At 35.9% G+C, this 25,851-nt stretch overlaps 5 protein-coding genes across 8 annotated transcripts; 3 read left to right on the top strand and 2 right to left on the bottom strand.

The window, feature by feature from the left end:
• The first annotated feature begins 240 nt into the window (after positions 1-240).
• LOC143446629 (type 1 phosphatidylinositol 4,5-bisphosphate 4-phosphatase-like) lies at positions 241-5,040 on the top strand. The gene has a single exon (XM_076946358.1). The coding sequence runs from the start codon at positions 2,868-2,870 to the stop codon at positions 3,681-3,683; it is 816 nt and encodes a 271-aa protein (XP_076802473.1). The 5' UTR covers positions 241-2,867; the 3' UTR covers positions 3,684-5,040.
• Positions 5,041-5,140: 100 nt separating this feature from the next.
• Positions 5,141-13,990, top strand: LOC143446624 (vacuolar protein sorting-associated protein 18 homolog). 3 transcript variants are annotated; one of them, XM_076946348.1, is made up of 22 exons: positions 5,141-5,308; positions 5,838-5,960; positions 6,228-6,372; positions 6,521-6,712; positions 6,866-7,014; positions 7,414-7,519; positions 7,612-7,749; positions 8,025-8,178; positions 9,800-9,884; positions 9,988-10,089; positions 10,273-10,443; positions 10,717-10,863; positions 10,943-11,047; positions 11,323-11,442; positions 11,528-11,620; positions 11,719-11,855; positions 12,008-12,182; positions 12,565-12,711; positions 12,996-13,124; positions 13,190-13,251; positions 13,321-13,498; positions 13,609-13,990. In XM_076946348.1, exons 1-22 carry the CDS (start codon positions 5,147-5,149, stop codon positions 13,798-13,800), a joined length of 3,012 nt encoding a protein of 1,003 aa, XP_076802463.1. In that variant the 5' UTR covers positions 5,141-5,146; the 3' UTR covers positions 13,801-13,990. The 3 variants fall into 3 exon arrangements, with proteins under 3 accessions (XP_076802463.1, XP_076802464.1, XP_076802465.1); XM_076946349.1 differs by lacking the exon at positions 13,321-13,498 and having other exon boundaries at positions 13,609-13,775; XM_076946350.1 differs by lacking the exons at positions 13,190-13,251; positions 13,321-13,498; positions 13,609-13,990 and having other exon boundaries at positions 12,955-13,094.
• LOC143446628 (complex I intermediate-associated protein 30, mitochondrial-like) lies at positions 13,791-15,546 on the bottom strand. Of its 2 annotated transcripts, XM_076946357.1 has the most exons (5): positions 14,962-15,546; positions 14,512-14,691; positions 14,337-14,417; positions 14,065-14,230; positions 13,791-13,943 (listed from the first exon to the last, which is right to left on the bottom strand). In XM_076946357.1, exons 1-4 carry the CDS (start codon positions 15,544-15,546, stop codon positions 14,078-14,080), a joined length of 999 nt encoding a protein of 332 aa, XP_076802472.1. In that variant the 3' UTR covers positions 13,791-13,943; positions 14,065-14,077. The 2 variants fall into 2 exon arrangements, with proteins under 2 accessions (XP_076802472.1, XP_076802471.1); XM_076946356.1 differs by lacking the exon at positions 13,791-13,943 and having other exon boundaries at positions 13,980-14,230.
• Positions 15,547-15,591: 45 nt separating this feature from the next.
• Positions 15,592-21,187, bottom strand: LOC143446625 (protein-lysine N-methyltransferase SMYD4-like). The gene is made up of 14 exons (XM_076946351.1): positions 20,891-21,187; positions 20,598-20,718; positions 19,896-20,010; positions 19,713-19,812; positions 19,220-19,291; positions 19,032-19,150; positions 18,728-18,856; positions 17,988-18,636; positions 17,701-17,820; positions 17,402-17,517; positions 17,123-17,276; positions 16,816-17,000; positions 16,501-16,655; positions 15,592-16,428 (listed from the first exon to the last, which is right to left on the bottom strand). Exons 1-14 carry the CDS (start codon positions 21,078-21,080, stop codon positions 16,122-16,124), a joined length of 2,532 nt encoding a protein of 843 aa, XP_076802466.1. The 5' UTR covers positions 21,081-21,187; the 3' UTR covers positions 15,592-16,121.
• A 301-nt stretch (positions 21,188-21,488) lies between these two features.
• On the top strand, positions 21,489-25,723 carry LOC143445215 (F-box and leucine-rich repeat protein 13-like). The gene is made up of 7 exons (XM_076944149.1): positions 21,489-22,176; positions 22,831-22,998; positions 23,248-23,430; positions 23,617-23,772; positions 23,970-24,053; positions 24,781-24,930; positions 25,472-25,723. The coding sequence occupies exons 1-7, from the start codon at positions 21,614-21,616 to the stop codon at positions 25,632-25,634; spliced, it is 1,467 nt and encodes a 488-aa protein (XP_076800264.1). The 5' UTR covers positions 21,489-21,613; the 3' UTR covers positions 25,635-25,723.
• The last annotated feature ends 128 nt before the right edge of the window (positions 25,724-25,851 follow it).

Here is a 25,851-nt window from a genome sequence, read left to right on the forward strand (position 1 = left end):
CAGAACGAGATCAGCTGATTTACGACATAAAAATCAAACAATGTTCCATGACCACCAGGATGCAGATACCAAATTAACTTATTGTGTAGAATATTGATTAAATTCAATGTAAAATTGTCTTTTCGAATTTGCATCAACATCTTTCTTAGATTATATTTTTAACACAGCAAAAATATTATGAAAAAGTGTGTAAAAAAGATTAGGTTTCTAATTCTATGCTGGAATGTTAAAGCAAAAGGTTACGGTATAGTTGTTGCTTGTTTGCCAAGGCATTTTTTTGCAGTTAGGCTATCAATTGAGCTTAAAGTTACAGTACATTCGGCTTACAGGATTTCTATTTAACTATTGCCAAATTACGATTAACGTATTTGCTGCGTAACAAATATTCTTATTGTTTCATTGGCAAGCATAACGAAAAAATGACATGTAACATAGACCTCTATCAAACTGTGGGTTTAGTGGCCATGCTAACCAACCAGTTACCATGTTACACCACAATTCTATTGTTGCTATCTTGCATGTTTTAAGCCCTTGGGCCTTGCCACTTTTTCCAGCTCGTTAGTTGTTCGTGAGCATGTGTTTTATTGTGTTATAATAACAATGATTAACATCGTATTTTTCGCTCCGCACAGTAAATGGCGATAAATAAACAACACAATACAATCGCTAACTCACGCAAGAAGTTCTATGACCTCATTAAATTTTTTTGAGGTCAGTTTGCAGTTGGTAGCTTACATACACGGTGTGGGTTCTTTGCGGTGATTGCGTTGTGGTTGGCACTTCAGTACTGGAGTGAGTTTATAACCTATTTCTTATATTTAGTTTTGTCAGACCAGAAATGACAAAGGAATGAATGTGGTCGTTGGATAAAATAAAAACAAAGCTGTGTTACAAGGGATGAAACACTAGACTTAGTAGACCAAAGGTTGTTAAACGGCTAACTTTTAGTACCTATACGCAAAAATAAACAAATCAGCATGTGATAGTCTTGGACTCAAATCATCTCATCATGTGGTGACTGTCTAACTGAAAAATGGTCAGCAGTCAATAATTGTATACTGATATCAGTATTATTTTACTTAAGGGCAGTAGGCTTACGGGGTGCTGTTTCGAAGATGCACCCAAAATATTACAAAACATTATTTGCGCGTGTTGTGCAGAAGTAAACAGCAAAATGAGGTCACAACTTGTGTAGCCTACTCTAGTCTAGTCTAGTCTAGAACGGTTGCTAGCATGCATGGTTCTGCAGTTTTGCAAGAGGCCAATTTTTTTATAGTGCCAGTCATTTTGGGACATTACTTTAATTGTAAGTAAGTTAAGTTACCATTTTTGCCAATTTAACCATTCGCATAATGTGAAGTGATTATTTCACCATATGTAGGTCACTTAACCTGTTGTCAAAGGGAGGCGGTGTGGTTGGGACGGATGCCAGTCTGGTCGTACCACAATGCTCGTACTCTGTTAGAATTCAAAAAAAAGTTCGGCGCTACGGCATTATGCTGACTGTTATTTTGGCCGTTGTTAGCAACTGATTACGGTTGCAACCCACAAAGTTGTCCAATTTATAAAGATAGCATTGACTGATACACTCAGATACGGTTGTTTGTAACAAATTAGTGCAAGTGCCTGTGGAACAAGAAAGTAAAGCATCAGGAGTGAAAAAAGATCACAAACGTGCACAAGGCAAAAAATTTAAAAGCTGAAGATAGCTCGATAACAGGAAGACAAGTGCTTCAAAATTATTTGGTATTTGCTCCAAACTAAATAAGCCTTGTTTCTAACAAACAACTTGCAATTTGCTTTGTTGTTGTTATCAAAAAATAAAAATATATATGTTCAGCTCAATGGTTGTGAGCTTGTGATGTTGTGTATAAGGTGAAAATATCTTAAAATTCTCATGATTATAATGATGCATTTACTAATAATAACAAAATAATCAGCACAATGCCATAGCACTTTTTATCCATCTTTATCAGGGTAAGATCGTTATGGTTTTAAAATTAGTGTGTTATTCAATGTTATTAAAAAGCATGGCAAGTGAAACCGAATAAATTTCGCAAACGTTACATACATGTAAATGCTTTAATTTAGAGCAGAATTTAAAATGTTTATTGATCAAGAAAATACTTTCTTCTTGCCTCAATTGGCCAAAGTTATGCTGGTTGTAATAATCCAAGAACCAAGTTATCGTGTTGGTGTTTTGAAGATAAAAGTAACGTTTTTGTACAAGGCTTGGAAAAAACAAGTACAAAAAAGCTTAATATAGAATTCTTTATTTAATTTCAAATCATAAAACGCAATGTGTCAGTTGTTTGATATCCACCATTTAATTATTATTAAATGTTTTGGTGAACTCAGTTCATTTAGTTGATGTTGTGTCTTCAAATCTTTGGAAAATATTTAACACACTTGAAAAAAGTTTACCTGTTTTTGCAAGATTTATACCCTCATTTTACTTTTACCTATATTACTCCACCAAATCACACATTGTATTTGGTGACAATTTTTCCTTTAAAATGCTGCTTTGCTTTTAATACTTTACGCTATTTTGTTTCAATAAAGGCAGAAATTTTCTGAAAAGCCACCACAGATAAAAAATAATGCATGAATCGATTGTGATAGATTGATCCCTTATGATTATTATCTGTACTGTAAAAATATCTTGTAGTTTAGATATCAAAGTAGGTAAGTTATGGCGTATTAGCAGGCTCAATTTAATTATTTATGTGCATTCAAAGTCAACAACATTTCTTGCATCCATGTTATTAACGATTAACAAACCTTCAGGTTGTTAATGTCATACTGATAAATATATGATTTGTGGTTGTATTTTCAACCATTATTTGATGAACGAGGTCTAGCTCACAATGCATCGAAGTGATAGCGGAGATAGTGAGCCGTTGCTGAGCCAACCAACATCAGAGCCTGCTGTTTTACCTCCACCCATTACAGGAACTTTTTATCCAGTGAATAACACATATGAAGATCAACCACCACCTTATACTCCGACACCAACTACGCCTATGACTCCAACTTTCTCTGGGAGCAATGTAACTGTTTCTTCTGAAGTCCCCGTCATAAATTGCAGGGTGTGCCACACAATGATGAATATTGAAGGGCGCCTTCATCTACATGTTATAAAGTGTCAGTTGTGCGGTGAAGCGACACCTATCAGACCTGCTCCTGTCATGAAGAAATACGTTCGATGCCCTTGCAACTGTTTACTTATTTGTAAAGCGTCGTCTCAGCGAATTGTATGCCCACGGCCAAATTGCAAGCGAGTTATCAGTCTTGGTCCTGCTCCCCCGAACGAAAACTTAATGGAAGATCACAGCATGACCACCAGAGTGATATGCGCTTACTGCAATTATCCGTTTCGGTGGAGACGTCCGAGAAACTCTCGCCAAAAATGTCCCAACTGTAATCGGCGTTCGTTTCCAGGTGAAACATACAAACGCAATCGGACTTGTTGTTCAGGACTGATATTTACAGCGGCGCTCATTCTTTCAGCTATTATGTCCTATCTCTCATTTAATCCCAAAATTAACCAAAATCAAGCACTCTTTTTCACTATACTTGCAGTTGTTTATTGTTTTTCTGTGATTTCGTTTGTAGTATGCATGTACTATTCCATTCTGAAAGTAAGCAGAGTAGAAAGAGTGTCCTCTTTACGGTACACTTAAGTATATGTATATAACTTAAGTATAACACATTAAAAAAGGAATTTGAGTTACATGTAAGTATATCATGTTAATATCTTACCTCCAATCCGCAAGTTTTGCATGGATGCGCAGTGTTATAAAAGAGGATTTAAGTAACCTCAGATATATTTTTTAGAAAAAAAGAATACAATATAATACATATTTATTTCTTTATATGACAGCCTGTTACTAGGCTATATCTTCTGAAAATTTGAATATGTCACAAGTATGACTAATTGTTATTAGCTTTATTATGAGACATGTGACATGTTGTGTGCAATCAAGTATAAAGTCAATAACATGATTTCATGTTGTGATGTTGAAAACGAAGTATGTATCAATACCAGTAACTAATTTATCTTTTCTTTGCTGAAAATCTCTTGAAGAATGAGAGTTATTTTTTTGGTGTCAGTGGCTATTTTGTAGTGGCAGCATAGTGTCAGTGGCATTGCTTGCATTTTGCTAAATTTTCACATAGCTGTCAAATTTACATTGAAAACATGAAATTGACAATTAAATGTAACTAATTGCACCTGTAAAAGCTTTTTTATGCACCTCTTAACCCACTTGCAGCTCAGGTTAATTTAAAGTGTTCAAATAGAAATGGTATGAACAATAATACTTTAACGTATAATAGAACATAAAAGTCCTGTCATTCTACAAGCATTTGATTTTGTTATGTATTTCATACGTACTGAGTTACATTATTGCGAATGCACCGATACAGCTTATTTTCATCCTTAAATACAAGTGCAATTGTGTAGCATTCCTGCTTGTAAATAACCTTAGATATATATTCTAGACCACAATCTGACTTTCTCGTCCATTTTCTGGCACCACAATTGTTGATGCCAAACAGTATCAAGTAGTTATATAAAACGCCGTAAAACTGCAAATATGCATTGTAGAGTGTAATGTGTAGCATTATGGGTTGTGTTTAGCAAGGGATTTTGTGTTAAAACGAAGCATATGCATGTATGTAATTTCACATAACTGATAAATCAATTTTTTGTTTTTTAAACGGTGTTGTTTTTTCAAATTATTATTTTTGTTATGTGAAGAACAAAAATACTGTATTTTTCACAAATGTGTTTGTTATTTTGTGCACTGCAGGTGATTGTGTTGCATTTATCGTCAGTTGTAGTATGTTTTTCTTTATAAGCTTTGTTAAATACTCAAACAATTACTAACATCTTAATAGCAACTACTAAAATTTCTTTCATATTTTAATACTGTGGGCATATATTTCTATTGATTGCAAATGTGTTCGCCTAATGCTTTGTTTTGTTCACAAGGTTTACTGTTACAATAAAATACGGATGTTTTTTGTATCAATCAGGTACATGTGAAAGCGTTTACTTGAAGTCGCCATTTCTGCGAGAAATGCGCTCAAGTATATATGTATGTAGTTAAAACACTGAAATTTTTGGAATAAATTTGTCAAGATGGCATCAATATTAGACCAATATGAGGCGACTATATCACGAACCACAACCAGCAGCCGAACTATGCGTTCATCGAGCAATATGAATAACAACGAACCTGTATCGAGTGGTTATATAAACACAAGAGTTGAAGACGAAATTCCAATCTTTAGTAAGAGTAAGGTTAGTACACAAACTTCATATTATTTGATTCAAAATATTATTCTTTAAAGTGCCCAGTCTGCATTGGTATACATGACAGTTGTTTGAACCTTTCTGCAATTGTGTTGCACAATGTGCATTTTTATTATAAATGTATTTATTGCGTATGCAATACTATTACCATCATTATTGTCTGACGCGCAAAATGCATAACAACCTTATTACATTTTCTCCATTGCGTGTACTTTTTCTTCTAGTTGTTTTGACTAATTACGTTGTTTATCATATGGTAGTTTAACTGTTGTTTTGTATCTACCGGTTAGATAGTTAAAAGCACATATTATGCCCATGGCATTTTAGAAATTTATACTATAATTGTCATGAATCGTTTGTATAGAATGTGGTGCATGAAAAAACTACGCCCGCGGTGTAGTGGACTAGTGGTACGTTTTAGTGCACGTAAGCACATGCAAAATTGTTATCATTGATATGGTTATAATTTATTGTAAATAGTTGCTCTAATGCAATGATGTCCGCGTATTTACTTCAGATCAATTTCAAACCCCAAGAACCAATCACTCATCTATGTATATGCAACAACATGTTATGTATGGTGATGTCAAGAAGGCTGCTTCTTCGGATTAACCTCCTTGATCCTGATAATGTTGATGAGGTAGACAACGTTTATGCAAATTAAATTTCTACCATTAAGTATTGACAACTGACATGGATAGCTGTTCAATTCATCCCTAGTCAGTTCAATCCTCTTAACTTAAATAATATTGTATATAGTTACCAGCCAAGTTGAAAAATGTTGAATTGGCCAGGTTTGGCTTATCGCCGCTGTCATGATCCTATCATCATAAGCTCATTTTTTCACAATTAAAGCAACTATACCATGCAGCAGTATATACTGCTTTCACCGTCAGTGCTTTTCCAGGTTGATTTGTTTCGTGGCGATGATGAAGTTTACAAAATCTATCTGGATCCAACTGGGCAATATCTCTTGGTTTCTCTTAAATCTGAGGAGACACTTTTTCTGTCTGCAAATTCAAGAAGACCGAAAGCTCTTAATAAATTTAAAGGTAAAAAGCAAACACATATATGCTTAATTATGAAACAGGTTTCGTTTATTTTGACTCAAAAATGGTCTGTTGAATTGCACTTACAATAATATTGTTCTCATATAACTTCGAAATTTCTGAATAAAGTTAATGCCGCTTGTACTCATAGGCCATAAAGTTGAAAGCGTGGGTTGGTGTCGAACAGCAAGCGAAAACACCACTGGCCCAGTCCTGGTTGGAACCAGTCGTGGTCTCATTATGGAATGTTCCATCGAGGCCGGTGAAGAGACAAAGTTCTTTGGCGGGAGCGTTGACCAATACTTTAAGCAAGTTTTCAACTTTGGCAAAAGTGACAACCAAAGTAAGCCCCCAGACTGCCAACAATCTTGTCATAATAACATATGTAATATAATTAGCAAATGTGAAATTAGTGCGTTCTATCATTTCGCATTTCTTGTATCAGTGTAATTTCAAATAGCTACGTTTTCAATTTTTTGCGGTTGAATGTTTTTAGGCTCAGCAGTGATGGGATTGGAGTATTTTTCCACCGCTACAAGGAGCAATGGCAAAAGTGATTATTGCATATTTGCGATCACACCAAGCCGCTTGTTTCAATTCAATGGCTCAATTTATAACAATAGTGGAGATGTTCCTGTATTCCAGGTGAAGAAATTTCTGTATAATTGAATTTGTTTGACATAATGTTTGCTTGGAAGTGACATATACAGTTGTAACCTGTAATATATGGTATTGGTTACAGTCCATAACACAAAATCTTATTTCTGATAGTAATAAGGGTGTTGTACAAAACAACAGGATGTCTGTTTTCTAGGGTTTATGAGTAACAGCACATGCCAGTATGTCACATGCCATATTTCTAACATAAGAATCATGTGACTTGTAACCATATACTTTGAACAATGCTTACAATGGTTCATGCCCACTGGATGGCAACCATTATGTTTATTTTGTAGGTTGAACAATAAACTTGTCTGTGCTCACACTGCTATGTGTTGAGTGTTATATGTATGCAAGTTAAAACATATCAAATTCTTTTTTCAGACCATTTTTGCTCCATATGAAAATATCCCACCAAGATATATTGACTTGCCGGGCTTTATTGATAATAGCCAGTTAATCTTTTTGTACAGTTCAAAGGGAAACACTAGTAAGCCAACATTTTTTTGATCACAGTTAACACATTAGTACTTAATGTTGTAGTTTCACAACATGGAAAAAACTAAAGCTATGCTTATTTAGTGCAAGTTCCCACACAATTTGCATGGTTGGCTGCACCGGGCATCTACGTTGGAGATGTAAAGTCGTCACAAGCGATGGATGAATCTGCTCTGCAACAGCGATCTCTTGTGGCAAATCCAAAGCTTATTTCTTATCCAGGTGCGGACATGTTGTATGTGACAGTTTCCAGACACCCATTACAACAGAACATGCTTAAATTCATAGCAAAGTAATCACCGTTGCAATAAGTCCAAAATGGCCTGAATAATTCTATTAAAGGCTGAGTTCACGTATCTTTTTATAGTTTACTGTAACTTAACATGCTGTTGGTTTTATTTTAATATCAATAGTTTTGTTCTCGTGATGAAATCATTTGTTTGAATTGCTATCAAAAAGTGCAGTTCTATACATTTTTAGCTTATTTGTTTTAACAGCTGCGGAAAACAACAATCCATTCGCGGAAGAAAACACAAACGTCCTCAACATAGTTCTCACCGAATTCCATATTCTTCTCCTTTACTCCGACAGATTGAAAGCAGTTTGTTCACTGAATGAACAAGTTATCTGTGAAGATGTCTACACTTCAAGGTAAACATATCTTCATATTGTTTCACCACAGCAAGTAACTATCTCTTCCATTTCACTTATATTGTGTTAGACCAGTGGTTTTCAATTCGGGGTTTGCGAGAAATAACTGATTGCAGCTAAGGGTCCCCAAGTAGGAAAACGTTGGGAACCTTTATATTAGACAGTGGGATAAGATCACATACAGTACAAGAATTTTACTACATACTAGGGATGGGCCGATACGAACCCAAACCCGAATAGATTTGCCGAATATCGCCTTTATGGAAGATTCGGGCGAACACGAATACCAACAATGGCGAACCCGAATACAATATTACTTATAAATTTACTGACTTTCGTAAAAAATGATGATCTAGTTTTCCGACAAAGCTGAACTAGAGTCAGCAGTACTTACATTGAAGGTCGTTTTCCTAACGATTTTGCTTTTTTGATCGTTTTTTAAACACTATTTTTCGAAAGAAAGCGCTTTGTTTATCGAATACGTCATTTTAGAAGCAAGACTTGACAACTTTTGGAGGAAATTTTATTGTTTGGTTCTAATACAAATATATTCGGGATTCGTTCGTGTCGACCTTTATGATATTCGGGTTCGCACGAACCCGAATAATCTTCCTCGCGGCACGTCCCTACTACATACCACAAGACACTCCTGCAAATTCAAATGAACTGGAAGAGCACGACCATGTTTAAGAGTCCCATTCTATAGTGACACCTATAACCATGCCCTTATTTCTCATTGTGAATTCGTTCTTTGACCAAATGCTGTAAAAAAGTTTCATTTCAAGATTTTTGGTAGTGATTGAAAATTTGTGACTTCAATCATCACATTAATGCAATGGTTTAAGGCCTTTACGGTTCTTGGCAAGTTGTTGCTGTCATTATTTTACCAGAAAAAAAGCGTGCATTGGAAGCTATATACGTACTTTCCCCGTTTTTGTTAAATAAACTTTATAACATAGTTACTTACACCAAAATCTGCGTAATAATCTAAATCTAGTTTAGTTTAACTCACAAACATAAATGCTTTATGTCATCGGTCAAAACATCTTCGTAATAAACAAATTGAAATTTAAGTTAGAATTAATCTTTTCAATAGACATTTAACACTGCATTTTGCCTATTCAGTGCTGTGATCTTAATCTCAAATGTTTAAATGATTAATATGCTCCGTGCTTGGTATTTCCTTCATAAACCAATAGGACCTGTTCAAAATGCAATGACCTCACATGTAACATGATATATTAGGAAAAAATTATTTAAATGCATTTCGACGCACATGCTAGTTCTCACAGCGTTGTTGAGCTTTGGGACAGCTCTGTATAATGCTTGTTTGTGGGTACCTTGGTATATTTTGCATTATGATGTTTTTTTAATTGTATTATAATATTCCCAACATATGTGGGAATTCTTTTACTTTTGCTATTGATCTTAACACTGTTTATGAAAGTTACAGTTCAGCTCATAGCTGACTGATTGCAGGTGCCTTGTCGTCGTTAGGGAAGTTGCAAGATGTATTAAATAAGAATATAAGCTTCTGAAAATACATCTTAAATGCCAAATAATTTTTGGTATTTTGCACCAGAACCTCACCTTAGCTGATTCATTTGCTTTTTTCTTTCAGATATGGACAACTTGTGGGCTTAATTAGAGATCCCATTCTAAACACAATCTGGGCCTATACAGAGCGTGCCATTTTCAAATATAAGGTGAATGGTGTAAGGCACCTTTTATGTATTCCGCCAGTAGTTTTTGACTGTGAACTAAATACAACTACTAAGGTAGATTTTGATCACTTGTGTTGTGTCGAAGGTTGTAAAAGAGTCACGGGACGTTTGGCAGATGTATCTTGATATGGGAAAATTTGATTTAGCTCGAGAGTATTGTAGGGATAACCCTGCCAATCTAGATCAGGTATGTGGATGCTAATGGTCAAACAGTAGTCATAGCCATGCATTGAACACCATAATATTTCTATGTTGCTCTATGTCATTTTGCAAGTTGTAGTTGTCGTCACAATCATGTTATAGCACAATTTAAATATATTCATGATTAATTTTGTGGATTCTGTCGTGTAAAAATATTTTCGTGGTGTAGGTTTGTACAAAACAAGCTGAACATGCATTTGAGAAGGGCCAGTATCAGGAGAGTGCACTTTATTACGCGATTACACAGAACTCATTTGAAGATGTTGCATTAAAGTTTATTCGTGCCGATAAAGAAAATGCTCTGAGAGCATTTTTACAAAAGAAACTCAGTGGTTTAAAGGTAGAGTCAATCGCAAAGATGTTCTTTATTTAAAAACTTTACTAGTAAATTGTCTTTAGTTTTTAATGCTAAGTGAATAAATAAAGTTTAAACTAAACTTCGTTAACAGTCATGTTTAAGCTTCACCAAAGCAACATTACCTATTAGATTACTGTTAATTATACAGTTAATTACTGTTTATTACGGTTTAGATAAAAACTTTTTGTTTGTCGATACTGAGATTAGTCTCTACAGTTTTACAAGTCAAAAGTTCTTGATTGTTTGAATTTGAAGGAAAATGAAACAGTCCAGATGACAATGCTGTCAACTTGGCTTGTTGAACTTTACCTCAACCACCTTGGAAGATTGAGGGAGAATGAGGAAAGGGATCCGGAATCTCTGCAGAAATGCCAGGAGAATCTGCGCAAACTGCTAGCCCAGGTCCATCATCACAACTTCGTGAATCTACGAACGTTGGCATAAGACTATTTTGACCATTTTGTTACTTTGTAATTTCCAGGGCCGACTGAAAGACTGTTTCCAGCAAAATTGCGCAACAATCTATGACCTTCTTATTAGTCATGGGGATATTGAGGATTACGTCTTCTTTGCAGTTCTAATGCAGGTGGGCATTGTTTGTAGTCAGTCTACCACCGAAATATATCTTTCTGAACTATAAGGAGTTCAGAACCATGGAAATGAGTAATTTGTTAACACATTACCTTTATCGTATTATATAGTGACTGAATACCTACATATCAATTACATGCAAAACATAGTAATACTTGATTTTACTTGATGTTTCATCGCTTAACCCATATAAGACTGGCTCAATAATGCAGTGTATGATTTAGTTACACGAACACAAAAACTTTCACAGAATTTATCTTTCCTAATTAGGATTACGAACGAGTTGTGAATCATCATGTCCAAAATGAAGCGTATACTGCAGCCCTTGAAGCGCTCAGGAAACAAAATGACATAAGTTTGTATTATAAATTCTCTCCAGTGCTAATGCAGGTAAGCAGACTAATTTACTGTCAGATTCCAGCGCACAAGTGCGGTTTGAGGGTAAAGCTTCGTAAACGTTTGTATCTTTTTCAAGCACATACCAACAGCAACTGTGGATTCGTGGATTGATTTGAAAGACAGAATTGATCCGAAACATTTAATCCCATCTCTCATCAATTGCACTCAGGTTTTGATGAAAGTTGTTTGTTTCGTATCAAACCTTTTCGTGTCTGAATTTTCTCAATCTGTGGCTTCTTTTTACAAAATTGCACTATGAATTGGCAGAGCGGTCATCGAGAACAGTGGATGGAAGCAGTGCGTTACCTCGAATATTGCACGACAGACTTACATTGCACAGACCCAGCAATACATAACTACCTACTATCCCTCTATGTCAAATATCAACCAGAATCAGTGACTAAGTATGCTAAAAAAGAAAAACTTTCCTTTTGCTCATAATTTGATAAAATGAACCACAAACTTTGCTTTTGTAAACTGTGCACAAGTAGTTGATGATTCAACCCCTGTTTTTAAAGGTTTTTAGTTTGCAATTAATTTCTTTTGTTTTTTCCAGTTATCTTAAAGATCAGGGGGAGGACCAAGCTGAAATTCATTACGATGTCAAATACGCCTTGAGACTTTGTCTGGGTGACGGTGACGAAAAAGCTAAACCATTGTTACGTAGAGCGTGTGTCACAATCTACACTGTCATGTGTTTGTATGAAGAAGCTGTGTCCATGGCGCTACAGGTACTACCAAGTATGCTGGCCACTGGTTAACGACGCATATAGCTGAAGATATACTTTAGTTTAAAATTATTTAATCATTTTTATCGTTAACATTTCCGTTGTTACATTGTTAAACAGCTGTTGTTGCACTTTGTTCCTTGAAACGAACAAATTCCACGCTAAGTTACTCTATTGGAACATTTTTCAGCCAAAATGTTTTCAACACTAAAACTTTTCCCCAAACAGTTCAACACAATGTCTGCAACTCAATATATAATCAGTTAATCACTTATCTGGTTAGTTGACATAAGAACCAGTGCATGCTTATGAGCAAAATGTACCCCTTGGTTTTGTGAAATGCAGTCCTATACTTTGCACCAAATAAAGTTATTAACTTCTCAAGGTGGATGTCGAACTTGCAAAATCGATTGCAGATCGGCGAGAGCTGGAGGAAGAAGATGAGGAATTAAGAAAGAAATTGTGGTTGCAAATCGCCAAGCACGTTGTCCAGGAGGACAAGGACATTTCGAGAGCAATGAAGTTTCTCCAGGTATGAATAATTAAATACGTACAATGTGGTAACCACTGTATTGCACCCATGAGCATAATTTGCTTCGTGGTCACTATTTTAGTTGTAAAGTTGGTTATGATTTATTATCAAAAGTTTTTCGAGTGTTGCGATTCCAAGGGAATCGTCCCCATTATCAAGCATGTTTTACCTGCACATGATATCGGGGAATGTCTTGTATTACGTTAAAGTTACCAGAATTTATTCCGCTGACTTTACCTCTAGGATCTTTGCAGAACTTGGCCATAAAATACATTCATTCATAGGAATCTGGAGATCTCTTGAAAATAGAAGACATTCTTCCATTTTTTCCGGACTTTGTCACAATTGATCACTTTAAAGATGCCCTTTGTGAATCGCTTGCTGAATATAACAAGCACATCGATGAACTGAAAGTGAGGTTTGAAATTTTAATTTAAGCTTTGACGTGACATCCATTATCTTCATTTTATCTTTGCAGGAAGAGATGGATGATGCAACAACAAGTGCTCATTCCATCCGTGGCAACATCCAGGATACAAGGTAGGAATTTTGTCAGTCGTATAATAAACACAGTATCTCGGTGTTTCTAAAATTCTGACATTGGTGCAGAAATCGCCATCTAGTTGTGGGTGAAACAGACAGGTGCTGGTCATGTGGTAGGCAGCTCCTCACGAGGGGATTTTACCTGTTTCCATGCCAACACGCTTTTCACAGTGATTGTTTGTGGATAGAGGCAAAGCCCTTGCTAATTGATACAAAGCGCGAAATCGCAGAACAACTGCATAGAGTAGGTTATTAAAACTGGTTAGGGTAATAATTATTTATATTGTTATAATTATCGCACATTGTCACGATGTTTTAGTTTTCAATCTGCATAATTCTTTTGCTTTGGAGCAGGAGTTGGCTGCATTGAACCAATCACAGTCGGGCCAGTCTGATGATGCGATGAAAGAAAGGCGTTTGCGTCGTCAAAAGTTGGTTTTGCAACTTGATGAGACGATAGCGAATGAATGCATTTTATGTGGCGAAATTGCTGTCCGTGCTATCGACAAGCCGTTCTTTATTGACGAAACTGATGATTGGTCATGAAATGATATTTCATATTTATTGCAAACTCACTCACTTATTGGTGCATTTTGTTATTCTTCAAATGTTCATAAAAAGCACTAAACAGGTGCTGCAGAGATTAATCGCCATGATTTGTTTGATTGAAGTCATCCTCCTGATCTTATCTAGAATTCATATCATTGTGCAATAAAATGCAAAACTTAAACAAAAACGTGTATTTCAGAAATTTATGGCACTCCAGCAAAACAAAATTCAGGAGCAGCTTTTTGTCAATAAATTACACACATAAATATTGAAATCATCCTATAGTAGCATTAATCGGCTCCCAAGGATCCTTATTATCAGTTCCCTCATCAGGAAACGTTGAGTTCTGGATCAAAGCAATGTAATCTATCTCCAGTTGAAAAGGTCCTTCGATACCATCCTGTAGCTTGAAGCGAAAGTTTTCCAACTGATAACACAGACCATAGTGACATTTAACTAACAGACTGGACATAGCCCCAGATTGAATGACCACATGGACATAGCCCCAGATTGAATGACCACAAACTACTCACCATGGCGTATCCCATTCCCCTCTGTCTGACCAGTAAGTATCCACCGTCTTCCATCTTGGCCATAAATTTTACATAAGGAATCTAAACGTTTAAACAGATCAGTGTTATAAATAAACTCACACAGCACCACAGTTGTGTGAACATGCTTCTGCAGTTTGGAGGATTGCTTCAATACCTCTATCTCTTGCCAAAGTGGTCCACCTCGTGTATATATTGGCACCACATAAGCAATTCTTTTCTCAAAACCACAGTCGCACACCATCTCAAAATCGTACTTCCGACCATCTCCCCGTAAGCGCAACTTAACAGCGTTGAATCCTGTCAAACTCATGTATTCTCTCTTGTCCAGAATCGTCTACAAAAGATTTTCTTGCAATGTTTTATGTCGTTAAAAATTTGGATCCCTTTCTAAATCCTAATCAAAGAAAAATTAACCAGTAAAAAGATTCTCAGATGCAACTTCGCTATTTTTCAACTCTTGCTTAAACTTAAAATAATTCAAAAACATTGGAATTTATGACAAATATTAATTTTGTGGTTGGCATGTTTTGTGGAGATTATTCTGCTCCCAAGTACAGTTATGTTCTCTCAGCCATGTTTGTAACTGGTTTGCATCCTGACTTACAAGAAATGGTCTTGTTTCCAAATAGACCATCCCATGGTACGGTGGTTGGGGTTGAAGGGGGTCAGTTGTCGGGAGTAGATCTCGAGGTCTTTTTTCACTCAAATATCCCCTGAACATGGCCGTCATTTCATTCAGACCCTGTCGAAGTTCTGCCCAACTGTGCCCCCCATAATCTTCGTCCGTCATCACGTACCAATACGATAGGTCTTCGGAGTTACGGAAATAGTACATCACGTGATCTTTTTTAAATAATCGTGCGGTACTTTCGTTCTCTGTAACACTACTGAACATTGATCGAACTGTCTTGAGTACATATTTCCAAGATCTTTTCATCCCCAGCCAGTCCATTCGTACTTGGCGGGGACGATAAATGACTTCCTCCTGCTGTACAACCATCTGATTTTCTGTTTCTTGATGGCGTGTGCCTCCAACTTTAGGCAAGAATCGGCGTGGACAATTTATAGGAGTAGCCACTGCTTTTAAAAGTGGTCTGCTGTCTTTTCCTCCATAAGCAAGCCATCTTCTGATTACGGGCGTCATAACAGTTAGCCTCGAATGGCAAGGTCCTACTGCAGTGGTTGCCATGCTGTGGAATACTTCTTGACCGAATTTGCTTGATAGCAACACAAATTGCCTACATTGTCGTTTATGATATATCTGTTTCCCTTACAAAATTCTGCATAGAAATAAAATTAAAGGATAAAAATCAAAAGAAATTGCATAAACGCAAACAAAAATTATGAAGATATGCATCTCATTAGAAATTATAAGCATCAAGTCTCGAAGCAATGGCTCAAAACAAGTCGACTACTTGAATCGGTTAGGACAGTCTCATTCATGAACGAGCAATAACAAAAACACCAGCGAGAGCTTCACTTTATAACTAACAGACTGTAATGATTCCACGTTACCATAACCAGGGGAAGATTAAAACTATTTATATCTATTTCACAATGAGCAGGTTTAGCTGAAAACCATCGAATAAACTGCAACATTTACGCATATGTTTAACAGTAAACATGAAAACATGTGTTAATTGGTACGGCAAAACACATTTGATAAATGACTTGAGAGCAATCACAACAAAGAGTTATTAAACCCAATTAAAAGGATAAAAGCAGGATAACTGAATCACATCGCTTCATCGACAATGACCTATGCTATTCCACTTTAAATGATGGGGACTTTGGGTAGTTTGCAAACTGCTCTCGATAAGCTTTCAAGGTTGCCAACATCTGCTCTGCTTTCCTTATCTCCTCGCTATTGTCTGGGAGAATTTTCTTGTAAACTGCTATAGTCTTATTAAGGAACACTTTTGCTTCCCCTGGCATGTTGGCGTTGAAGTAAAGAGTCGCAACTTTGAACGACTCCCGTGCTGCTTCCATGCTCATGGTCCCAAATCTCATCGATGTTGTCTTCAAACTCTCTTTAACATGCTTTGCAGCTGATTTGTAGTCTCGCAAGTGACTGGAGATGTTACAAACACGAAGGTGATTATACGCCAACAGTGACATCGGCTCTAAAGGATAAATGGCTTACGTGTAGCAATAAGCAAGTTGGTCGTGGATGTTCGATTTTGACTGATGGTTCTTGTACAGAATCTCATCCATTCCACTTAAGCATCTCTTCAGCATTCCTAGCCCTTCATTATACTGTCGCTTGTAAAGTCTTTGAGCTATGACTTGAGTGATGTGCTGTCAATAAATGAAAAATTGAAAATATACAATCCTGGGTATGATTTCAGAAACTGCTTCCAAGAAGTATAAAAAAAACTTGTAAAAAAGCTAAAGTTAAATCGACAAACATTTTTTAACTGTTTTGTGTAGCGTCATGTTGAACTTCTTGTATTCTTACCACAATATTATTGTATCTTGTTGATGCCTCTGTGAGATCTTGTATGGTCTCACACTCAACATTAAGACACTTTCCCATAATTACTTCATTTTTAAAAGAGCCTTCCATTATAACGGCAGGCCCTTCGCATTTTTTGCACTTGTATGCGGTGAACTGTTGGAGAAAGGCCCGCTCGTCTGAATCACCTGAAAGTGAAAATAATGAACTTGCAAGTGCTGTTATAGGCAATAACTTCCTGTTTACTAACCGAATAACTAACTCTATTTACTAAACCATAGGAAACATGTTTGTTCTTTATGCAACTTACCTTGTTCATATTTCAAACACGAATCACAATGGCAAGTGAAGAAATATTGCTTGCTTAGTATTTCTTGCCTGTCTTCATAGCAATGTCTGCTGATGCATGGACCATAGGAATGGCTGATCTCATCCCCAACATTGAGAGTTCGAGTCGATCGAATCTGAAACAAGAGACAGTTAATACAGCATTAGACTTGTCATCTGACCTAACATGATGGACTAGATGAGCAAACATTGGCCATGAGAGCTCTAGTTTTCACAGTTCAATATTTCGTGTTTTGCATACAAGTGTTTTTCTTCCTTTGAAAGTGATCACGGTATTGGCACTGCATGAGTGATTGAGTAAGCTTGTGGTTGGAAATAATGCTGTGGCAATTCTCTGCTGCTGAAGAGTAGACACTTCTGAAAAGAGCAAAGTCAAAGTTTTAAGTTCAACCTTCCAGCATAACATTAGAATCCGTTATTTAGAATGTTGCCGTAACATGTGAAATTCTTTCCATTACTTAACAAAATATCTAACTTGGTATAAGAAAGAGCAAATGATTTAAATAATTTGGTAAAACTTTGTCAAGTAATAAGGTCAACCTTCATCTTTGTGCATATTGTCCCTGATAACATTAAATATTGCCTGGGAGTTGGTATAAAGCTGAAGTATATGGTGTCTAAGCAGATATGAGATGATGCTTTGGAAAGTCTGAGGTAATTCTGAAAGAAATAATGGTATTAATATGTTGGAAGATATTTCATCTTTAAGACATGACACAATTTAAGATGTCTACGATTTATTCTAAAGGACAATTGAAAACACTTTTCAAGGCCTTTTAAAGAAATATTCTCTACGTCGAATATAATAAAAATAAAGAAATGTTTACCCTTGGACATGAAGAGATTGCGTTGTTTCACGCTGGGATTAGGGGCATTCACCGCCATTTGCTCACATACACCTTCAATTCTCTTCTTTAGAGGTTCAATTTCAAAGAAAGAATGTCTACCACAGTTGGCTTGCATCTCCTTAAAACTTAACCTCATAAAAGTAGACCTTATAACATTTGCTGTTTCAGCTACCTTGGTGCTACAACCGTTCGGGGGATTTTTTGAACTATTTAATTGCTTTTTCCCTCTCCCTGGAAAGCATTGGTTTAAAACTTTGGCAATGTAGTTTGCATACAGTGTGCTTTTTGCTAATACGGTTTTAAGGTGTTCATTTGCATGGGTCTGAAGGCAATAGATACTCCAATAGTCGCCATTGTACACTCGACTTTCAGGATCAATTCCATTCTTATTAACAGTAGGGGGAGGAGTGGCCGCTTGTTGCTGTTTAATTTTCCCTTTCTTCTTGTTTTTTGTAGCTTTGATCACAACCGGTGGGTAAAGTTTATGCATATCTGCTGCAATACACAGGAAAGGATACGGCTCCGTATCTTTTTCACAATCAGATTCTTTCAGGTTTTTATTTTTCAATGAAAATTCATATGCTCCGTGTAGAATGACCCTCAACGCAACATGTGCAAATGCATCAACCTATTGCAATCATTTGAACATATATCACATCAAATTTTCAATCCGTATTTCCTTGCAACCATAAGTAAATTAATCAAGAATTCTTCCAAACCTGTTGTAATATCGGCCACATAGAGCATTCCAACCAGTGATAAACGTTCCAAGCCTTCAGCCTGCACTTTTCATTGCAGTACAACGCTTTCGAACAGCCATGGCAGGGTATGCCATGTAATGCACATTCCTAAAATCATGCAGGGGCAAAATTACATGTTTATCCCCTTTTACAATCTTGCAAGCTTCACGTAAAATAACTTTGAAAGCAAGACTTGAAGCAAGACTTTGAAGCCAGACTTTGAAAGCAAGTGGCCGTATAACAACAGCAAAAATTATCACAACAGAGCATTTTAAATTGTCACCGTGAAACAGTAATTGCAATACTGCCCAATATATTTCCGGTTTAGCACACCGCAGTAAGTTTCTTCACTGATTATACCATCACCAGGAAGTAGACCGTATTTTGTTTTCAAAAATCGACCTAAAATGGACGTGGTTGGACTGTATTTATATGAGCGTGAGGTTTCTTACACATACACTGGCACATTACCTTTCTCTGGTTCATAACTCAACTGAACATTTGAAGAAGCTCCATTTAACTGCTTGTTGTCAAATGTATATTCTGAAATAATTTATTTCAGACATTAAGCAGCGTATACTCTGTTAAAAACTTTGAAAAGCATTGTATAAAGAAAACATTCAACATAAACATTCACTAAACAAAACCTTATATATCTTATATGTATATAATTATATATCCTTATATTCTTCAGGCCTCGTAAAAAGTAATACGTTTGTTTACTAAAGGCCCAACCTATTTTAACAATTCTACTTTCAATTCTGGTACCAATGAAAAACAACAAATCCAATTCCAATTTTGAACACTTTAACTATAAGACTTTCCTCAAGGGTACAACGTATTCATTTTGAAAGTTTCTTTTAACAACTAATTTAAAAATTTGTTGTTACAAAAAAAAAGTGCTTTTAAATCTTGTAAAATCTTGGTTTGTGAATGATATGTCGACAGACATAGTAATACTCACCTTTTTCAAAAACTTCTTCACCAATTGGTTCACTTTTGAGATAAAGGTTGTCATTTTTGTCAACGTTTCTTTCCAGAAGAGCTTTCAAAACATCAACTTCCTGCATATGAGTAAAAAATAAAATAACAAGTTAAATATGAATAAAAAGCCCATACCAGTATTGAGAATATCAGTATAAGGTACCTTATATTTCTTTCCATTCTGTTGCTTTAGAAGTCTGTCTACTACTCCAGCACACCTTTTAAATTGCTTTAGATGCCAATAAGCCCATGCCAGTCTACATAAAAGCTTAATTTCCCTTGAAAATGATGCAAAGGTTTTATTTTGTACATTGCTGATGGCAACTACTTATTTAGTAATAGTAACCCATAAACTGATTATACCCACATAACTCTAAATAGACTAAAATGACAAAATCATTATACTTATAGCAGCCATAGTGGAAAGTGTGGCAGCTACACGCAGCAGCTTCATGAATGTGCAAAAAGAATTTTTTATTTTCACGCTTATTTATAATAGGTCAATTCCAGTGTGACTGACGGGACAAAAGATGGAATTTTTAAAATTATAAATGCATTATTATCAGTTTTATATAAGATTGGAAAAAAAAGAAATGTGTTTTCAGTTAATGGTAGTTGCACGTTATTTATTTAAATAGGTTGTTTGAACGCCAACTTATAATAAAAAAAAAGAATTGGGGCATCAGTGCACACCATTACTACAAAATTTGCATCTTTGCATGCATGTTTTCTCAAAAACTGGAATACTTTCTCGTCGAAAACAGCAGTTCTTCCCAGTCGGATATAGCAGCAACCATTAACAGTCATAGGCAGATTTTCTTAAAAAGCACAAAATAAAATGCTATTTAAATACAAAATTGCTCACCTTGCATGGCCATGTTCGCCATTTGCAAAAGCTCTATCCACATCTAGTATGCATTGCTCATATTCCTTGATACGAAAGCATGAAGCTGATCGATTTGAGTATAATATAGCAAGAGGGTATTCTGCAATAAAAATTAATAAATCATGCTGCTTACAACAGCTCATAAAGCAAATTATTTGATGTGGTTAATTTAGGATTTCACTATAAATATGATATCACAGCAAATAAACATTACAAATTTTAATGCTAATTACGGTAGATAGGCTACTAAACAAACAATTCTAGCCTATTACCTGTTACATGCTCGCCCTTTTCACTTTCTTTTACACAGTACGTGGGTGCATTAATTATTCCCTGTGTATAATGCTCCAACGAAGCTTTAAAGTCGTTGCTTTTGAAGCATTCATTTCCACGTTGTTTCAACAGCGCATAAGTCTCCATTGACTTATGGTTGTTAATGCAATCATCTTCAGCAGTAGGCATGATTATATTTGGGATTTTTACTAACCTAATATCTTGCGTACAACAATTTCCCAGTGCTTTGAAATTTCAACTAGCACCAACCGCCAAATTCCAAACCTCGTTTTCTAATACTGCAGCGTTAGAAACATGACTGCAAGATCGTAAAATGCGTATTAGTAAAAGGGGAAATCCCAAAGGGAAAAGCAACACATTGAAATCACATCATGTAGTTCTTATTAATGGCTATGAAGAAACGCTATAAGAGTTTTTTTACATATGTACCTAAATATATTTGCTTTTATTAATTTTTTAAATGAACTTTAACAACGTTTAATATTATTTTTTGTTGTTTTGAGCTTGAGAAAACTGATCTTAAAGATAAACACCAATGCGACCCTTATGAGGTGCGCAAGGTGCTGCTGGTATTCGTGATGGTTCTGTTGTTTACGACAAGAAGAGGCCGCACTAAAAAGTTCGAAATAACAAACTTGCTGTTGAAATGACACCGAACAATTTTAATTTCCCAATATTACATTCTCAAAGAAGAGTAACTGATGGAAGACCTTGGTTCGAGTTTTTGCACCAAAGAATTTTCATCAGATTTGGACTGGGCGAGACTTCCTGTAGAAATTTGGCTGCAAATTTTTGGTGATTTACCTCAGTCTACTCTACTCTTTGTTGTTCGTTATGTTTGTCGATTTTTCAAATCATTGACGTTTGATCCTTCCTTGTGGAGAAAAATTGACCTGAACAAATGGAAAGAAAACACAACATTGTCGTTTTTGCAAATAAAAGACAGTGTCTTGCTTGCAGAAGATGAGGAAATTGATGCCGATATGAGGAACATTGTTGCTAAACTCTTAAAATATGGTGACCTTTCTTCTACCGACCTCTTCACACCAGTGATAAGCCGAGTGTCCAAAAGTCTGCTTTCAATGTCATTCAGTCGATATACAGGAGATTTTGTTTTTGGATCACAAGAACGATCATTGTTATATGAATGTTCTAACATTGTCTGCTTGGATTTGGCTTTTTGTGACAATATAACTACTCCCATTTTAGATGAAATTAGTCTTAACTGTGAGAAAATTGAAACTCTTATACTTCAAGGATGCAGGTAATGTTTAAAAAATCAGTTAGCTGTGGAAATGTGTTTTTGTTGCTATCCCAAAATAAGCCAAGTTTTAAAGTGAACAGTAGTGTTGTTATTAGGCCTATATGCTTTTCAGCTTTTAGTCTTTGTTGTGGGGGCATTTCTACTGTAGGCTACCTTGAAATTGGAGGTTTAATATGTAAGTGCACAACCAGATGACATCACAATTTGAGTAGCTGGGATCTTGTATACAAAGTTTTAAAGTGGTTGTGCAAGGCCTGAAATTGGCACGTTTTTCAATGTAACGTATTTGTTAATCTAACGTGAAACATAACACACACTTATAAACCTCGACCTAGCCCTACTAAACTAGCTTGATGCTTAACTTTTAGAACCAATATTAAGATAATGTAATGATTTCTTTGTGTTAATGCAGCTGCTCATCTCAGACCAAGTAATGTTCTTATGAAATAGTCAGTTCGATTACAGTTACCGTAGTATAGAGCAATATGACTTTTAAAAGTGAAGCTCTTCATACCAACATTTAAAATGTTATTGCATTCAAATCACTAAATAAGAAATTTTGCTAATTTGTGCATAGAACTTTTTCAGCTAATTTTGTGCAGTTACAGCATGGTTGTGACAAAAGGACTGTTTTAAATTTGTGTAATATTGCAGTGAAGTCAATGACGATGCCATGAAGGCAGTCAGCACGTTTAAACATCTGACTAAGCTGGACATATCGCACTGTGCGGCTGTTACTGATGTCGGAATTAATTTTCTTGCTGGAATGCCATGCCGGATCCTGCATTTCCTTAGTGACGGTGTCTTGCATTTAAGTGACTGGTAAAAAAATTTTTGTTTATTGTTTAAATTGGAGGTAGATAATTAATCAGCAACGTTAAGTTTTTCTTCTTTGGTTTGACGAGTAACTTAGGTTATGCTGGAAAGAGTTGGTTACCAGTTCATACGTCTTGCATCATATGGATCTTATAAATATTATGTTGATGAAAGTTCAGATGACTATTAAGTTGATGTTCATAGATATCACAAAATGGTGTCAAGAACCTACTAAAATATTTTTTATGTTTCAAGGGGTGTGCTTAACCTTGTTTCCCACCAAACCGAAATTGAATGTCTGGTGCTTGATGGAGAAGATTTGACAGACATATCTGTGATTGTTTCCTGTAGGCACCTTGCCAATTTACAAAAATTTCAGATGTCTTTTTGCAGCAAACTCACAGACCAAAGCATACTTGCATTATGTGGGAAAGTAAGGTAATGAATTGCTGTAGTTGACAGCGCTATTGGCTTACTATCCTATAACAAAGCATGGTTACTACTGTGGCTTAGCAGAAATATATAACTAGCGGGCTTTATCTGGCTTGCAGTTGATGTATAAACTTGAGCTGAGCATATATCATATTAATATTTCACTCACTCAAGCACATGCAATTAATCTAGACTACAGCGCTTGCATCTGAGGAAAATCTCATCAGAAGTATCCACCCAAGCCCTTGTTCGTTTGTTCCAAGAGGAACCTCTTGGAAATCTCAGAGATTTAGCCATCTGTGATACAGAGCACGTCAATGACGATGTTATCAACACTATTTCATCTGGGTATGAATCTTTTTCACCTTGAGATTAGTTGTCTTCTGATGTAGTATTGGTTATTGATAAGTAGATCTTTTCCAGAAGCATCATCATTGTATAGAATAGAATTTATAAGAAAGCTGGAGATGTTTTTAATATCACAAAGAATGAATTGTAATTTACTTTTTGACAACAAAGTCCCTTAGCTGTGAATTTTACACCAGATGCCCACTTCTACAGAGAATCCATCTTGATTGGTGTTGTGAAGCCTCTGACAAGTCGATAAGTGAACTCTTCCAGCTATGCAGGTACATTTTTTCTATATAAATCTATTTTTAGAAGCTTATGTTTTGGTCCGCAATCTACTAACCTTATCTTATAATTTAGCCATAATACCCACAACCGGTGCAAATTTGCCTGGCGTGAGTTTTTTTTGTGATATAACTTGTCAATGTCTCACTTTGTTAATGTTGGCGATTAACATTTAATCAACTGACTTTTTTCTCGACATTGTTGAAATAAACTACCATGCTAACCTTCTGAACTGTGCAAGGCCCCAGGCAGGGCCAATTGGCCAGACACCAGTTATTTTTACAATATTAAATAACCATCAGTGGTTGCCAAAGCTTTGTATGTTATCATGTTTGAATCGTTATAGCGAGACTGAGTGAAGTCTTCATGTAAACCTGACCTAAACTTGACAATGATTCTTCATCCCTTTAGCCCTGTTTACAAGGCTTGTCTATATGCAATTGTGCATTTTCCGATGAATGCATTTTTTATTTGCTTTAATTTTTTGTGGCTTGAATTTGGAACTGTTCATCAGCACTGTTGGACAGATCCAAGCATACTTAGCTACCTGAGGAAGAGCATTGCAACGATAGTGTACCACCGAGTGTCGAACCAGAAAAATAGTTTTTGCTATGTTTTTCAAATATAAGTGAATAAAACCACATATGCTTATGCTAGAGTGCGTTTTCTACTTTAGTATGGCTGGTATGAAAGTTTTTAAATTTGTTACATTGATGTATGTAGAGAATTAGAACATGTTAGTTTGGTGGGAATGGTTAGATTGAAAGGCCCGTGGCTGATTAACGTTGATCATCATTTACCCAAACTTCGTCATCTTGACCTATCACTGTGTAATGATATTCCTGATGCCCAACTTTACAAGCTTGTGCTACGGTAGGTCTTTGTTTTATGTTAATAACTTATAGCACAGTTAGTGTAAAGGAGTATGTATGCCATGGTCTAAGTGGTTGCTTATTTATATCAAGTTCTGCCCTAACCATTGGGTCCAGTTATTTTTTAACCTTTCATCAAAACTGTTTAAGGAATCAAGTTGATGTTGATATTTGAAGTAGGGATTAGAGGAGTTAATTTATTTTAATTATTAATCGCAAAGTTCATCTTGAGGTTGGAATGGTTGTACTATAACTTAATTAAACAAATATGAGATTGAGATGACGTTATAGTCTGACATTGGCACATAAGTACAGACACTCGGCTTTATAAATGTTTGAAAGCACAGCAGGTAGTCACAGTTTTTGGGTCAATTAAATAAAACAGTAACTAACATTCACAAAGTTATCATCATTTTTTGTGGTAACTGTTAGGATGGAACGTTGCTTCTGGCTTTCGCTGTGTTTTTAACTTGATTTTATATTATCTTTTACATCGCACTATCTAGTAGCAATCATAATAACCGCGTCTGTATGTTTGATAGAAAACGCGATATAGTCGCATACACCTACTTCCATGAGCGGATAACTTTTGAGAACGTTCTGGAGCATGTTGATGAGGAGCACGAGCGTTCCTCCAAGGAACCGCATCCCAATCCTGTTGAAGAAGAATGCCCGGGATCCCGAGGAGCAACGGTTGAATTTTGATTGCTTTTTTCCTCCTTTCCTTTTTTCATTACATCGTGAGCTGTGATTTTCTTTTTTGGGTCCTAATAAATGCTGAAAGTTCGCGATAACTGCGTTGGTTTGTCTCGTGCAGTGATTGGCAAGAAATCGTATATCAGGTAGTGACGTAATTTTGTGGCAGTCTGTTGCGACAAAACCGACGTAATTGTGGCCTCTTTTTACACAGTTTTAAGTTGTG

The sequence above is a fragment of the Clavelina lepadiformis genome, chromosome 2, assembly GCF_947623445.1.
Source record: "Clavelina lepadiformis chromosome 2, kaClaLepa1.1, whole genome shotgun sequence".
Taxonomy (NCBI): domain Eukaryota; kingdom Metazoa; phylum Chordata; class Ascidiacea; order Aplousobranchia; family Clavelinidae; genus Clavelina; species Clavelina lepadiformis.